The following is a 17398-nucleotide window of genomic DNA, read 5'->3' as shown; positions in this document are numbered from 1 at the left end:
CATCTGGAAATTTCCAGTGTCTGGACCGGGATTCAAATCCCGGACCTCTGAATTGACAGTCAAGCCTGTTACCACTAGACCGCTGGCCCACTTATAAATATGAGTGAGGGGCAGCTGATTTAAAGACAACTTAACAATTCAGCCATGGAGACATCCATTCTAGAATGACAAAACATAACCTTCAATAACAAAAAAATAATGATTGTACTTACACAGAGGTGAAATTTTTGAATTCTGGAAAAAATTCTTCACAGTCTTCTTCTTTGAAACTATGCTGGTAGCTTACCTGGAAAAAAAATACAAGAAAAATTCAAACCGTAGTTATCATTTTTACAAACCTGATGGGCTGAATGGAACCTATAACTTCTTTACTTAACTCAATCTACAGAAGAGTTATGGTTCTTGGCCTCCTCACCGCTAGCAGATGATAATGAAATCTATAGTTGCAAATTAATACAAGTTCTTTTCTACTTCTTAAGCCCAATCATGATACAAAGTTTGAAGGTGCTGGTTCAACCATTTCCCAACTTACCAAGCTGAAGCCATTTTCAACATTCAGGCCTCTTAGACCTTGACCTTTGACCTACTCATCCCAAACAATAAGTCATCTACTTTGTAAGATCAATCATGCAACCAAATTCTAAGGTTTTTGGTCAAGTGGTTCTCATGTTATTGGGCAGAAATGTTCGGACCCCTGTTTGTTTGTTTATTTTGGGTTTAACGCCGTTTTTCAACAGTATTTCAGTCATGTAACGGAAGGCAGTTAACCTAACCAGTGTTCCTGGATTCTGTACCAGTACAAACCTGTTCTCCGCAAGTAACTGCCAACTTCACCACATGAATTATCAGAGGTGGAAGACGAATGATTTCAGACACAATGTCTTTTATCAAATCGTCACGGAGAACATACGACCCGCCCGGGGACCGAACTCGCGACCCCTCGGTCCATAGACCAACGCTCTCCCTACTGAGCTAAGCGGGCGGGCTTCGGACCCCTGTAACCTTGGCTTTTGACCAATATGAAATTATTTGGTAGAGTCACCCAGGAAAAAGTGTTGAAAAGCTGTGTGCTCAGGAGAGCTAAAAAGTCAGATGAGCTAAAAACTAAAGATTTGAACAGACTCTCTCAACTGAATAGATCAATAAAACAAGAGCTGCCCATAAGACAGCCAATGCTTGCCTATTCCAACTGTTGTCCCAGAAGCAGGAATATTACCCTAAATGATAAAATATCTATAGAGTTTCAATCCAGTATCTGCATTACTTTTGGAGAGAGTAACTTGCATGTAAAACTTTAACCAGACATGTTCAATTTCAAAAGGGGACATAAGTTTACAAAATACACGTCAGAGTTATAGGACTTGATGCTATGACCTAGTTTTATAAACCCGAAGAAACGTGTGAGGATTCAATTCAATATTTGCATTAGTTTTTGAGATAGTAACTAGCATGCAAAACTTTAACCAGGACTTTCTAAGTCCAAAAGGGAGTAAAATTTGGCCAAATTAAATGTTAGAGTTATGGGACTTGATGCTATCACCTAGTTTTATAAACTCGAAGAAACGTGTGAGGATTCAATTCAATATTTGCATTAGTTTTTGAGATAGTAACTAGCATGCAAAACTTTAACGAGGACTTTCTAAGTCCAAAAGGGAGTAAAATTTGGCCAAATTAAATGTCAGAGTTATGGGACTTGATGCTATCACCTAGTTTTATAAACCCGAAAAAAAAGTGAAGTTTCAAGTCAATATTTGCATTAATTTTTAGATAGTAACTTGCATGATAAACTTTAACAAGTCCAAATGGTGCATAATTTAGCCAAAATAAGTCAGAGATACGGGACTTAATCCTGTGAGGTTGGTTAATGACCTAGAAAAAAAGTTTCAAAGCTGTATGCCTTTAAGTAATAGCTATGCGTACTTGCATGCAAAACTTTAACAAGGATTTTCTAAGTCCAAAACGGGGTACAGTTTGGCCAAAATGCATGTCAGAGTTATGGAACTTGATGCTATCTCCTAGTTTTATAACCCCTAAACACATGTGGTTTCAGTTCAATACCTGCATTAGTTTTGGGGACAGTAACTTGCATGCAAAACTTTAACCTGGATTTTTTAAGTCCAAAAGGGGTGTGAAGTTTCAATTCAATACCTGCATTAGTTTTGGGGACAGTAACTTGCATGCAGAACTTTAACCTGGATTTTCTAAGTCCAAAAGGGGGCATAATTTGGCCAAAATACATGTCAAGAGTTATGGGACTTGACCCAGTGAAGTTAATAATTGACCTAGAAAAAGAAAAAATAAGTTTCAAAGCCATCTGCCTTTAAATGATAGCTATACGTACTTGCATGCAGAACTTTAACTAAGGTTACCAAGGACCCTGACGCCAACGCCTGGGTGAGTAGAATAGCTCAGACTGTTCTTTGAATAGTACAGCTAACAACAGGAAGGTACAATGAAATCAGCATCCATCGTGTACTGCTATGTTTGTTTTCAATAATCAGCAAATGGCATAACTAGATCACATTTTAGTTAACATACCTCTCTATACAGGTGTACTTTGCTGTCACTTCCACTCAATAAAAACACCGTCTCTGTGTTATTGCCTTCAATCAACCTAAAATCAAGACTTCAATGTGATCAATAACATTCTTTCCTATAACACAGCAGATAACATTCAAGACTAAAGTTTCTCTTCATTCTGAAAGGTTAAGAAGTAATGTTATTTTTCACTTTGTAAAGGTGTATTCACATATTTCAAGAAGTAATGTCACTTTTCACTTTGTAAAGGTGTATTCACATATCATATTTCAAGAATGTTACTTTTCACTTTGTAAAGTAAAGGTGTATTCACATATTTCAAGAAGTAAAGTTACTCCTTAAGTAAATATAACATCATCCAAAATATTGCTTTTTCTTATATTTTCTGCAAAAAATCTCGTTGTATTTCAAACTTACTTTGTATGCGTTAAATGGTATGGCATGAAATTTAACTCCAAACTCTGACAGCCCTCTGAAACAAAGATGACAATAATAAGTTACCAAAATTTACAACTAGATGCCTGTCCCCACTTGCTGTTGCTGTACTGCATATGTTACTTGTTGACAATGCAAATCTAATTTAACTTTCATACAACCTTTAGCTGCAAATGCCAGTAGTGTAGGGGTGGTGGTGGAGGTAGGGTTGGGGTGGGGTGGGGGGGTAAGTGAACACTACAAAACATCAAGAAACATAAGATAAAGATAAAGGAACTAAAATAGTATAAAGAAATTCTTTTTCCTTGTTTTGGCAACTTCACATGCTCAACTACATTCCTATTAAGTTTAATTTGTAGTTCAAACACTTTTTGAATTATGTGCGACACAAACTTTTAGGCCCTTTATGCATATTTTTGTCTAAGTCAAGGGCCATCACTCTGGTCTTACTGAGTGAAATCCCTGACAAAACCCAAAAAGCACAAGTTTTTATGCAGAAAAAATCCTATGATGTTTTTAGATACACAAAACACACATATATTCAGATTGACAGACAGACCTATAACACTTTTAAATCTGTGAGTCCCCGAAGGAATTGAGGGTAACGGTAGGCAGAAGTTTTAAACTATCTAGGGACTGTCTTTAGTAAAATAATCAAAATATGCAACATCAGGCATGTAATCATAAAAGCATTCACAATTACTAAGCAGTATCAATGCCACTGTGGGTTTCTTTCCAGTCTCCAGTTGTTAAACAGTTTTTTATACTATTAATTTACTGATTCTTTAACTTGGTTTGTGTGAAATTCAGTAAGCCTTGTAGAAGTTACAAGTTCTGTCCAACTTTACAATGGATCGGTCATCAATAATGTAAAGGACCATGTCATGAACTTAAATACAAGTTTGAATAAGAAGTTTTGACTAACTTTCATCAATCTTAAAATGTCAATCAATTATTCAATCAGTTACACAATGTTCAACTGGCATCACCAGTTTACTGACAAATTTTCAAGTAAATGAAATGGCAAATACCCCAGTCCAGCGTCCTTTTCCATACATTAGTGTTATCCCGTCACTGCCATGTGCTCATATAGATTTTGTTCCTGAGCTATAAATATGCTAAGATATTGTTTTGTTGGGTTTAACATCACACCGACACAAATATAGGTCATGCTTTGATGGTGGAGGAAGACCCCCAGATGCCCCTCCGTGCATTATTTCATCACAAGCGGACACCTGGGTAGAACCACCGACCTTCCGTAAGCCAGCTGGATGGCTACAAATATACTCCAATCGAACAAAACAACTTACGAGCTACACTTTCTAGGTTGAATTCTTCTCCTGACTGTGCAGCGTAATATGTATGTAGAAACTGCTTACTCTCATTCTCTTCAAGCTGAAAACATATCTTTTTAAACTTTTGCATACAACATTTGAGATCTGTTGAAACACAAAACTGCAAAACCACTAACACTTGAAACTGTTATATCTTAAATATTAGAGATTTCCAAGGTGCACCTCTAAGTCAAGAGTATTATTTCTGGCATGGGCTATCGCCTAACCTCCTGCAGTCCAGAATGATGGTTTTGTAATATGGGAGAATTCATTAGTATGGTTTGAACCTACAGTGGTTAGAGGCAATTGATTCGAAGCCTAAATGTTAACACAGATGCCACTCTCTGTTCTGTACCTATCTACATGTAAGCTTGCGAAAAATATCATTTAATCCTTGAATAATCACACTCTGCATTAACAAGTTTAATTTTGGTCCACTTACAGTCATCATCATTGGCTCAAATGCCCACCATGTTTAAGTTCTTTGTGTTAAAAGAGGAAATCTGAACCTGGATTTAATCATAGTGCTGAAAGTAGAATTTTAGTGTTTCCATTTACCTTCCAGAAAGTGATTCCTATAGTTAAACCATTGCCATGGCGACATTTATTTGTAGCATCTACAGATACAATCTCAGATTCCCCTGAAACAACATAAAAAAAATTTGTTACAGTAATTCATGTAAACTGTTTTTATTTTTCTAGAAGTATCTAGGAATTCAGGTAAATGCATACCATAATTTGGATTTTTTTACCAAATACTGCTGCTTTAGGGGACATTGATTGCTTCAAGTCTCTGCAACTTTAATCACACTTTTAAGATTGCCTTGAAACAGTAGCAATATCTGTCATGATGTCACTGAAAAAAGTGCATCAAAAACAGAAATTTATATGCTGACATTGCACTAAATAATGACGATGCCATGATGTCATCATCACAGTCACTTTCCATAGATTTTAAGAGTGATGGTACTATTGTTCTGCGAACGTTTGTTACACAGTTTGCAAAACTAAGCCATCTCACGTGAACTGGCAACATCTAGGCCTTTGCGTCTTCTAAAACATCCTGCCATGTTGCAAGTGCTCAAGCCTTTTACTTGATCAAATGAAATAAGTATGCAGTGTATGCAACATACTTTCAAAGTATCACACTTCTTTCATGGACTTTGCAGCATCAAGGCTAGAGAGTGCTTATCTGTGCACTATGCAGTGCATATCTAACATAATAAATGGACTATCAGATTTCAATTTAAATGCAAAACCATTGTTTGCCAACCATCACAGCAGCTCTGTCAGAACTGAAGCCCATTATCTTTGATACATCTCTTTCAGGCACTCTGAGATAGCTAACAAAATAGTTATAAACAACACTGGAATCTGCAGCCACAAGTTTATTTTATGTCAAGTAGCTTGTCTGCAAAATTCCATCTTGCATATAAGTAATAATGCCACAGACTCAACTGTTACTTTAAAATATACTTTAACCATTACGCAAAATGATCTGAAGACAAGTTATACACACAAGTTTCAAATGGGTACTGCTGTCTTCAACATTTTGTCCCGCCATTGTGATTGAGACCTGATCAAGGTACTTTTTAAGGTATGTTTTTCATGAATTTAGTTGAAATTGTTTATATTTATAATTCAACTACATTCATATCATATACGCAATATGTTGATCTAGATATTTAAAAAGAAGCATGTGCTGAAAACTTCATGCAACATCATCAGTTATCTACAGTCAGTGCAAAGATGTTGCAGTTCCATGCTGGTTAAGTTATCAAATGGGGTTATGTCGTTACTTAACCTATGCAACCATCTGAAAATAAAATAGCGTCAGTAAAGTTAATTGCCATAACTATTACCTGGTATGTTAGTCCAACAATTTGACGCGATCCTAGGAAATATCGAGATAATTTTTTCATATGGGCAATATTACCACTCACTTCAAACACTCAAGACCAAAATAGTGGAGGAAATTTCCACTGAAATTTTCATCGCTACCGAAGCTTTACATACTGTAGGTTTAAATGCCCTTTATGTCACGAATACGCCATAAATTCAAATAAAACTTACATTATCAAAAAGAAGATTCAATTCCTCATTGATTTATGTAAAAATTATCAAATAATTTCCAAAATTATGAAGTCAGGTGATTTCAACCGAAGCATGTACTATACAGGAATAACGTTTACTGCGCTCTACACGCCAATATGCGCAAGCGATAAAACCAGTAACTTTACATGACTGTGTACTGTGATTTATTCTCTATAATTTTGGTTCTCTGAAGTTTTGACGTTAAATTGCCCCGTCACAAATATAAAAACAATCTTAACGTCAAATTATTTCGACTACCTGGTATGTATGTAAACTGCACTTCTTTCGTCGATGGGGTCAGTTTGTCAAATATCCTCTGGTAATCAATAGTGAAAAACTTTCCAACTAAAGAGGCAACAAGTAGCTTGTTTGTACCATTAATATTGTTCATAATTTTTGTACACCCATATATTGAGGTCTGTGATGGCAAACTGCAGAAATGTGCATCTGTCCACTTCCATGATCGCTGTTCCATAATGCGGGGATGTTTATAACCTACAGCATTAGTACATACAACTGTCACGATGAGTTCTTGAACATGTAAGGCAAAATTAATGTTTTAAACACTAAAACTCTCAATTTGTTTAATTGACATTTCCCGCAATATTGGACGTGACAATCCTACCTTTAATAGAAGAGCATCAAACGTACTCTGTAAAGTTCGACCATTTAAGATCATAACTTGATATATTGTGTAAACTTCCGGTAAACATTGAAATAATATTTTTATTTTTGAAATAAAACTACTTAAAACAGATTGTGGTTGTTTAATCATAATTTCTTTCGTCATTCTTTGACATATAAAAAAAAACAAGGGCGAACATATATGCGTACGAATCATTGGAAAATGCGACCGATTTCATGTGGCTGAATTTACACGTTTTGTTCTCTATTTTGGTACTTGAATGTCTATTTAATAAGAATATACATCCATTATTGACAAATTATTGACAAATGTTGTTTTTTAACCATTTCTGAATGTGTCTATAATTTCTTTTACTGTGAATACATTTTGGACAATAAATTGTAATATGTTTTCGCGGTAGACTAATAATGAATGTTCAGTACAAATACAATGAATCTATGAATTTGCCTTTCTATCAGTTAGTTTATGTTTGGTTTATAAATAAACTTTTGAATGATTATAAATTTTGAATCAGTCAGAGCCTCATTGTACTGTTCTTAGAGCCAATAAAATTTGGATTCCCTGAGAGGACTTTCCAGTCAAAAATGTGCACCATGGTGCACTGCACAAGCTTCAAAATAGATAACCTCTATGTCGAGGGTTGGGTGCAATACTGCCTTAACTCCTTCTTTTAGTAGGAGTTACAGCACTGTTGCGCTCGACCCTCGATATATCTTTGGTAGTTGAGGTTATTGTCCAAATAATATAGGACGTTTCGTGACGGCGTGATAACTTTTGACCGTCATTGTCACGTCCAAACTTATTCTGCGTATATCTGTTCGGAAATCCCCAATGAAATCTGTTCAGAACCTTTCTGGTAAATGTACAAAGTATTTGTAACGAATACATTTCTGATAATGAATTTATGTTGACATTGTATACAGCATAAATTTGCCTCGCTAACATTTTAGAATGGAAAAACTCTGCCGTAGATTAAACTGTTCATTACTTTTGTTTTACAAAGTAAGGACCCAGACCGTTGCTATTGACCAAGGTTACTTGACCCCCATTAGAAATCTTAACTACTTGATCCCTTATTCCAGCACTCAATACTTTGCTAACTCTTATTTCACTAGAACCATCCGTCTCTGGAACTCCCTCCCCGCATCAGTCAAAGCTAGCCCCAGCCTCAGTATCTTTACAGAGAGGCTGGCGGCGGTCACTATGTAATTCTTCCATTCTGTCCTATTTTAACTGTAGCATACTGTCCTTTTATCTTTTACTTTTAATACTGTAATATACTAAATTTCTTTAACAACTGTTTCTCTGACAGCGCCGACCAGTCATAATCGGAAATTGTTGGTTGTACCGATGTAGATGTAGATGTAGATTTTATGAATCTATATTTTTATGCCCCCCTTCGAAGAAGGAGGGGTACATATTGTTTTGCAGATGTCAGTATGTCTGTCGGTCGGTCGGTATGTAGACCAATCCGTTTCCGGATGATAACTAAAGTCATTCAAGGCCTAGGATAATGAAAGTTGATAGGGATCGAGATTGGTCATAACCAGCAGATGATCCCTATTAATTTTGAGATCAGTAGGTCAAAGGTCAAGGTCACAGTGACCTAGAACAGTTAAATGTTTTCCGGATGATATCTCAAGAATGCTTAAGCCTAGGATCATGAAAATTGACAGGAAGGTTTGTCATGACCAGCAGATGACCCCTACTGATTTTGAGATCAATAGGTCTAAGATCAAGGTCAAAGTGACACGGAACAGTTAAACGGCTTCTGGATGATAACTCAAGAATGCTTTGCCTAGGATCATGAAAGTTGACAGGGAGATTGGTCATGTCCAGCAGATGACCCTATTGATTTTAAGGTCAGTAGGTCAGAGGTCAAAGTCACAGTGACCCTGAACAGTTAAACAGTTTCTGAATGGTAACTCAAGAACGCTTGGGCATAGAATCCCCGATTTGGCACTGAAAAGCCTGCAAAGAACCGATAAAATGAAAAAACATCCAAATACATTTTTGTATGCTTTTAAAAAGGGAAAAAAGGGAAACGGGAACGAGCTGCGGGAAAGTTTATGATCATCTTAAAAAAAATTTTAAACGCTGATTTATTTTTTTTCGCTAAAAAAAGAAACAAAAACCAGTTTTAGAAATTTTTTTTCATTTTCCCGTTTAAACCCAATACTTTTTTTTTTAAAAAACATTCTGAGGAAGGGGCCCTAGACCACCTACCCAAGTCCCCCTTTAAAGGCCCCGATCACTCGTCCCTTTGAAAATTTTAAAAAATTTGAAAAGCTGGGGGGGGGGGGGGGCCCATTGAAAATTGAAAAGGGTTTTCCAGTCACATTTTCTGACCGTGAAATGGGACTGCTTTCCCGGTTTTCAAAATTTTCGTTGTTGTATGTTTTTAAATTTCAAAAAAAAACTATTTTTGGTATTACCAATTTACTTATCTAAAAATACAGACGTTTTACGCCGACTGCAAAAACAGTTGAAAGAAATAAAAAGGCGTGACTTTGAAAGGGATTTTAAAGGGCCCCAACATTTTGTAAATGGTTAAAAAAGGGGATTTTTCATTTATAGAAATGACAAAAAAACACAGATTTTGAAATGCCCAAAGAAACGCAGAGTTCCCTTTGGTTTTTAAGGGAAAGTGAAAACGTGTAAAAAACATGTTTTCTGTTGATCATTGGGAAAATTTGCAGTACCCTTTGAGGCAATAGCGTGAGCAGTGGGAAAATTTCAAAACGTAAATTTTACCCAGTAGCATAGGCTGGCGGGTAGCAGTAAAAAATTTTAAAAAACCGTGAAGATTTTGACCAAAATTCACGGGAAAAGACCCTTGGGTGGCCCTTTCTTTCAAATTTGTTCAAATGGTTCCTTTCCTTTGAAACAACTAGGTCCCCAGGACCCTAAAAAAAAAATTTTTTCAATTTAAAAATTTTAAAAAATCTTTTGTCTAAAACCCAAAAAGGCCTTTGATATTTGTATGTAACTTGCCTAATGTCCTCTCCCCAAAAAATTTTTCCCAAACTACCCAAGTTTTACATACCTTTGGGTATGGGAAAAAAAACTTTAAATTCTTTTTGTCTAAAACCCAAAAGGCCTATGCCATTGATTTTTGGGTATGAAAGCATTCCCTGTGGTCCTCTACCAAGATTTTTAAAGTTTCCCCCTGGGGTAAAAAGGGCCCCCCCCCGGGGGGGTTTCTAAATTTTTAACATAGACTTGGGGGAAAAACAATTTTAAAGTCTTCTTGTCTAAAACTATAAGACCTAGGCCTTTGATATTTGGTATGTAGCATTGCCTAGTGGTCCTAAAAACTTATAATTCCACAATGCTTAGGACTAGGACCCTCAAACTTTGTAGGGATGTTTGTCCTGACCAGTAGATGACCAGGGAGGGCCAAAAGGTCACGGTCACCATGACATTTAGTACTAAAAAGCTTTGACCTTAGGGCTTTGCCCTTTAAAATTTTAAAAAGGGTTTTTGGGGGCCCTTGCCAGTAAGACCTGAGGGAAAAGGAAAGGGTCACAGTAAACCTGTAGTAAAAAAAACCCCTTATAGAACTGGGCGATGCGGGGAAAAGGGACTCCCCAAATTATTTGGGGGTGTTTGTCCGGCCAGTAATGCCCCGAGGGCAAAGGTCTTGGTCAAGGTCCCCCCTGACCTTTAGAAACCAAAAAAGGGTTTGATAACTCTGAAAACGCTAGGGTTAACATGATTAAAGGGGAAGCGTAAAGGGCCACCCGGGCCCTCTTTTTTTGGTTTTGAAAGTTCACCGACATAGTAAAAAACCGGGAAGCAAAAAACCTCATTTTTAGCGAAAACCCATTTGGGGTTAAAATTTTTGGGGACACCCAACCCACCCCCCCTCTGGGGTTTCCTAAAATGACTATAAACTACAATAATAAATTTTTTTTCGGGAGAGCAGGGCCAAAACAATAGGGAAATCTCAACCTACCCGCCCAAATTTAAAACATCGGCGGGAAACCTGTTTTTAAAAGGGGCATATTTTCCCAAACTTTAGACAGAAAAGGGGGGGGAAAGGTTTTTAATCGGGCCGTCAAAAAAACCCGAACAAAGTTTGAATGTGAAAACCCAAAAAATTTGTGAAAAGTTTTTTCCCAAATGGGAGAAAATCTCGTACTAAACCTTAAATTTAAAAGGGATACTGTTATTTCCTTGAAAACTTTACCGGCAAAAGAAAAAAAACAAAAAAGGGAAGGGAGGGGGAACCCAAAAATTTTAATTTGGGGAAATTTTTTTAAAAGGGATTTTTAACCCACATCTCCAAAAGGGAATCTATCTACATACACCCAAAAGCAGGTATTTACTTTATTTTGAAACCCACGGAATTATACCCATATTTTTTGAGGAAAATCCCCACGGAAAGGAAAAGCGAAAACACAAGAATTCAAAAAAATTAAACAGCGGGGGGCGCCGAGCAAAAACCGAAAAAGCGACTTTAAACCTTTGGGCGACCCCGCTAGTTATCGTCTTTTCCCGGGCGCCCGCCTTTTAAACCCTTCCAAAAAACCCTTTTGAAAACCCCGAAAATTTACCCGTGGCGCCGAGAAAAAAGGGACAATAATTACGCCCAAAATACTCGAGTTTTCCCCGGGCGCCCCCCCCAAATTAAAACCACTTAAATATCGCTGGGGGCCCCTCCGCAAATTAAAGGGTTTTTTTCGTTTCGGCGACAACCCCTTTTAAAACCTTTATTCTAGTGTTTTCCCCTTGGGGGGGGTCGCGGGGGGGAAAAAAAAAAAGGGCAAAAATCAGCCACCATTATTTTTTCCCCAAACTCTTTTAAAAAATCAAAAAAAAAAACAAAAAATTGGTTTTTTAAATTTTTGCAGCTTCGTAACCTAATCATTGCCCCCCCTCCTTTTTTCAAAGTGGAAGGTCTCTGACTTCAAATAACTGAAACCTAAATAAGGGTCTTTGGTTCGACCATGTTCTTTATGTCAAAAATTTTCCCCAGTTATTTCGGATGATAGAAGTAAGTACGGGTTTAAATTTCCGGGAAAACGAGGGGTTATGAATAGTCCCCCCCCATATGACTTTGACTGTTAAAAGGGGGCCGTATAACCCCAAAAAAAAAAGGAAAAAAAAATAAATGCATTTTTGAGTGAAAAAAATTTGGCCCCGTTTCGGAAACGCCACGGGGTTTTTAAACACACTCCAAACACAAAACCAAGTAAACGTAAAAATTAGTACTGAATATTTTGTCATGTCGCCAAAAATAAATGCTTTAATATGTTTTAATGGGGGCATTTTTTTTGCCACCTAAATTACCCAAACAAAATTTAACTATTTAGTTATGTGGCTATCACGTTACTTATCTAGTTAGCGTGATAATTAACTAGTTAATTATGTGGCTAACTAGTTAAATATCGTGATAAATTTTCATTCTAGATAAATATCTTAAAGACATCCAGAAAATGTACATGAAGATTTTTTAAAATTTTAAAAAGGGGCCCTAGCAAAAAACTAAAATTACCCCTACGCCCAAAAATGTTTTGTTTTCACCCGCATTGCAAAACAGTGAAAACTTTTTTTTTATTAATATAAATTTTTCCCCTTTGCAAATATATAAAATAACCCTGAAATTCAAAAAGTAAATATAAATTTTTAAAACCCTAGGGAAATTGTTCATTAGCAGGTTCATTGTTTTGTTTTTTAAAAACCCTTTGCAAAATTTTCCCCCCCGAAAAGAGGAATGGTAAAGGGGATGATCGTGAGCTTTTGGATGCCCCAAACATTTTTTTCCAAAGGGAAAACCCCTCCCAAATTTTGGGTTAAAAATACAGTTTTATACTCCCTTTGAATAGAAGCAGGAAATTCGACTCCCCCCACTAAATCCGGGTGGGCTTACGCTTGAGAGATTTTGAAATCTCAAGGCCCAAATTTTTACCCATATAAAGGGCCCAATTTTGCAAAAGCACGGGTGTCATGAGCTATTTTAAAGGAAAAGGGCCCAAACAGTTAGGGGCCCCCAGATGTCATAGTACGGTTTTTCCGTTGGGGGCCAAATTGTGGTTTTTTGTGCCCCGCCCCCAAAATGTTATGAAATGGAAATTTGAAGGATTTTGAAATGACAGGACACAACATGTTTTACAATAAGTTATGCTACGTTTCAATGTAAAATTAAGATAACTCTTATTTTTTTTTAAATTATTATTATTAGTAGTAGTAGTAGTGGTTGTAGTAGTAGTGGTAGTGGTAGTGGTGAAGTGGTGTAGGGGTTTAGGGGTATAGTACCTAGTGAAAATGACGGGGGGCAGTGGTGGACAGGGTTTAAGTATTTGGGTTTAGTGGTGTAGGGGTTTAGTGATAGGGGAAGGGGGTTAGGGGAAGTGGTAGTGGTTTTCCCTATTTGGTATTGGTAGTTGTAAGGGTATTGTTAAGGGTTTGTAGGGGTAGGGGACAAGGGATATTGGTATTTGGTTTATTGACAGGGGAAAAGTGGTAGTATTGGTAGTAGTAGCGGTAGTTGGTAGGGGTAGTATAGTGGTAGTGTTAGCGCTGTAGTGGTACTGGTAGTTGGTAGGGTAGTGGTTTTAGTGGTTTTGGTAGTGACGGGGGGTAGTGGTATTTGGGTAGTGGTAGTTGTAGTGGTATGTTATGGTTTAGGGGGTATGACAGGGGTAGTTGATTTTGGGTAGTGGTAGGGGCGGGGGGTAGGGGTTAGTATTTGGGTAGTATAGGGGTAGTTGGAAAGGGGTATTATAGTGGTAGTTTTTAGCGCGTAGTGGAAAAGGGTATTTTTAAGGGGTAGGGGTGTATTTTGTATTGGAGTGACAGGGGTGTGGTATTTGGTATTTGGTAGTTGAAGTGGTAGTTTATGGTGTAGTGGAGTGACAGGGGTAGGGGGTATTGGTAGTGTTGTGACGTGGTAGTAAACGGGGGTTAGGGGGAAGTTGCCCGTGGAAAAGTTGGTAAGGGTAAGGGTTGGGTAGGGGTAGTGGTGGGGGGTAGGGGTTTGTGGGAGTGGAAAAGTGGTATTTGGTTTTTGGTAGTCTTTTGTCGAATGTTTTTCCCTGTTTTTGGGTGTTTTTTTTTGGGTTTAAATTTTGGTTTGGGAGGGGGCCAAAAATACACAGATACAATTTTGGGGAAATTTATTCTAGTAAAAAAAAAAAATCCCAATTGTTTAACCTCGTGAATTTTTTGGGAAAATTCCAATAGTTTGGGGGGAGGGGCATTTCTTTAGCTCAAATTTTATTTGTTTTTTTCTGTGTTACAGTAAAACAGTTTTAAGAAACAACAACTTTTTTCCGTACAGAGAACAGTTTCGGTGACCCTTTGGGGAGTATTTTATTTATAAGGGGGGAAAACAAAAAATTTAAACTTTCTTAAAAATAGTGGGGGCTTAACTTGATTGTTTTTTTGAAAAATGTGAGATGTACGAAAATTTTCATGAAAAATTAGGGGTTTGGTTTAAAAATACTTTTAAAATCTTGGGGCCACGCCCAAAAAAATTTTAAAAATATATGAAATATTTCAAATAAATACTGTTACACCCCCATTTTTTGTGACTACAAAGGATATTTCATTACAGATGTTAAAGTTTTTTAAAGTTTATCATTTTTTCTAAAATTTAAAATAAAATACACTTAGAAAAAAGGAATTTTCCAAGAATACAAAAAATACTTAGCATTTATAAAAAAACATTATGCATTGTTTTTCCCTTTTAAAATTGTGCCAGGGGCCCCAAACATAATTTTTTAAAAGTAGAGTATTAAAGAAGTTGTTTAAACATATCTAGCAGTTAAAAGGCCCTGCTCTCTTCATCTTAGTGTAAAAGCTTTAAGAAACATAAAAGGGGGCAAGTAGCCCTACTTTTGGGAATGCTGATTTTCAAATATAAAAATTTTTTTGATTTATTTCCCAAAAATTTTTCCAACTTCCTGTTTCCATTGTTTATTTTTTATTAAAGGGTTACAAGTTTTGGAAAGAAACGGTTCAAAAATTTGTGTTTTGTTATGATAGCACAGCGACAGTGTGCCCTCTCCGCAAACTTTAACGAGGGCTTGGGAACCCCTGAAGATAACCCGCCATTTCGCTGCCGTACCCCAGGTTGCTGGGCCTCTCATCCTCGACTATTGTGATACCTAAAATTGAAAAATGGAAACTCAACCCGTATTTTAATTTAAAATAAAAGATAAAAAAATTTTCTTAAAGAGCCGCGTTTTTTGTTGTTTTAATGGTTTTAATCAAGTTATATAACCTTGAAATTAAATTTTTTTGCAAATGTTTACATTTGCTTAGACTTAAAAACATACAAAGGGTTCATTGACAGGGGGTGAATAGTTTTTGTGAAAATGCAAAAAGTCTTAGGAACAGTCTTTTAAATTAATTTTCTTAGTTTTAAACCGATCACCATTATGTTTCAAAAGGGCGACTTAAAATTTAAATAAATACTTTGCCCGAAATTAAACAAAATCTAAAGGAAAAAGGGTTTGTTCCCAAAAAATGCTTTTAATAATACTAAAATCATTGAAAAAAATTTAGGTAGAAAGGGCTGTGGGGAAACTCTTTAAAATTAATTTTTTTTAGATGACACCTGCGTTCTACAAGTCAGTCTCGGGTTTTCCAAAACACAGCTGAAAATCGAACCAAAATTTAGCCCAAACTTTTTGAAAAAGAAGACGGTTTTTCCTCCCGTAAGCAGCTTTTTTGATATAATATGGCTAAGGCAATTGTTTTTAAAACTTATTTAAAAAGATTTTTCCTTTCCCTCCATACAGACGAAACATGTCTTCTCCCTCTTAATTTGGGGGCCGGGGGGGAAAACTGGTTTTGCCCATCCGGTTCAACCCGTGTTCCTTTCAAGAATAAAGGCCCTTTAAAAATTTTCCAAAAACCCCCAAATAGGTGAATGAAGTGTACAGGAACCGTTATAGAGTTAAAAAACTTTAAAAAACCCCCCACCCATAATTTCCCGAGTCCCCGATATATAAAAAGGAAATTTGTACCCCTGGGAAATTTAAAAAAATAAAGAAAAAAAAAAAATAACAAAACTGGGTTAAATTTAAAAATTTTTCCAAAAGGTTTTCCCTTTATTTACTCAACAGGGCAAATAAAACAATATTACCGAAGGGGTAAATAAACGAAACCGCCATCCCCGTCCTCATTTAAATCTGTTTGTCCCCCGTCCCGAAAAATTTGGGATCCCGAGAAATCCCAAAAACTTCTAAGTTGGAAAAGAAACTTTAAAAGTGGAAAAGAAGCATTATGAGCGGCCCTTTTATTTTTCCTTCTCCCAAAAATTGCGGTTTCCAAAGGGAACCCGAAATATTAAAAACACACTTAATTTTTGGAACCTGGGGATAACTCAAGAAGTGTCCCAAAGGAATTTTTGCCCCCTTTTTATTATTCTTTTGGGAGGGCATACCCCCCTGTGGTAGATAAAAAAAAATTATTAAAAAAAATTCCCTTGAACCTTTAAAGGAAGATTTTAAAATTTTTAAAAACCCCAAACCCAGTTTTAAAAGGGAAAATTTTTCCTTTTTAAAAATTTTTTTAGGGAAAAATTATTCAAAAACTTTCCCCAAAAATACCCGCAAAATTTCCCCAAATTTCAAAAAAAAACCCATGATAAATCTCTTTTTCAATTTTCTTTAAAACCCCTTTCAATTGAATCTAGTGCTACTCAAGACCAAACTACCCAAACCCCAAACCCGCGATAAACCCAAAAACCCTTTTAAAAGGGTTCGTTCTTTAGTTTCCTTCCCCCTTTTCCCCCCCCCCCCATAAAAAGTATATTTTTAAACAGCAATTCTGGTCCGGGGGTTTTTTTCGATTTTACAAAACAATAGGAACCGGGACTCCTTTAAAAATTTGGAGATAAACCAACGGTTTTTATCACATTTTCTTTGAAAAAGTTGGTAAAAAGGGAAATTTTTTTAAAAAATTTACCTGTTTACTTTCAGATACTGTTTCACCCACGTTTCCCGGGCGTAAAACCCCCGATCTTCGTCAATCCTTGTTGAACCTCGGGAGTGTAGTTAAAAGGGAAATATTACGTTAAAAATTTGTGCGGGGTATATATAAATATAGGGATATTATACATATTAAAAATTGCCCAAATTTTTTTTTTTCGCTAACTTGAGATTATTTTAAATATCCAACAAATTTAAAAAGGGAAAAAAATGTTTGTTAAAAAAAAAGCTGAAATGGAAAAATTTTTTAAAAAAAGTTGCCCGATTAATATTTTCAATAAATATATTAAAATTTTTACCCCCTAGGGCTTATGTTGGGGGTTTTGGAGCCAAATTATAACCCTCTGATTTGACGATGAAATCCAAGAAGAGAAAACCCCCCCCCTGAAAGGTTTTTTCTTCATTTT

At 36.3% G+C, this 17398-nt stretch overlaps 1 protein-coding gene across 1 annotated transcript in view; it reads right to left on the bottom strand.

Moving 5' to 3' along the window:
* The window catches only part of LOC123533145 (KICSTOR complex protein kaptin-like), a 40855-nt gene extending 33860 nt beyond the window's left edge, over positions 1–6995 (bottom strand). Inside the window, exons 1-6 of the mRNA XM_045314783.2 lie at positions 6660–6995; positions 4866–4948; positions 4284–4368; positions 2956–3010; positions 2539–2614; positions 213–286 (exon numbers count right to left, since the gene is read on the bottom strand). Of these exons, the coding sequence (XP_045170718.2) occupies positions 213–286; positions 2539–2614; positions 2956–3010; positions 4284–4368; positions 4866–4948; positions 6660–6876 (590 nt within the window). The 5' untranslated portion in view covers positions 6877–6995. The remainder of the gene's footprint in view (positions 1–212; positions 287–2538; positions 2615–2955; positions 3011–4283; positions 4369–4865; positions 4949–6659) is intronic.
* Positions 6996–17398: the final 10403 nt, after the last annotated feature.

The sequence above is a fragment of the Mercenaria mercenaria genome, chromosome 1, assembly GCF_021730395.1.
Source record: "Mercenaria mercenaria strain notata chromosome 1, MADL_Memer_1, whole genome shotgun sequence".
Lineage (NCBI taxonomy): Eukaryota > Metazoa > Mollusca > Bivalvia > Venerida > Veneridae > Mercenaria > Mercenaria mercenaria.
Note: the sequence above shows the minus strand (reverse complement) of the source record. Positions and strands in the feature narration are given on the sequence as shown.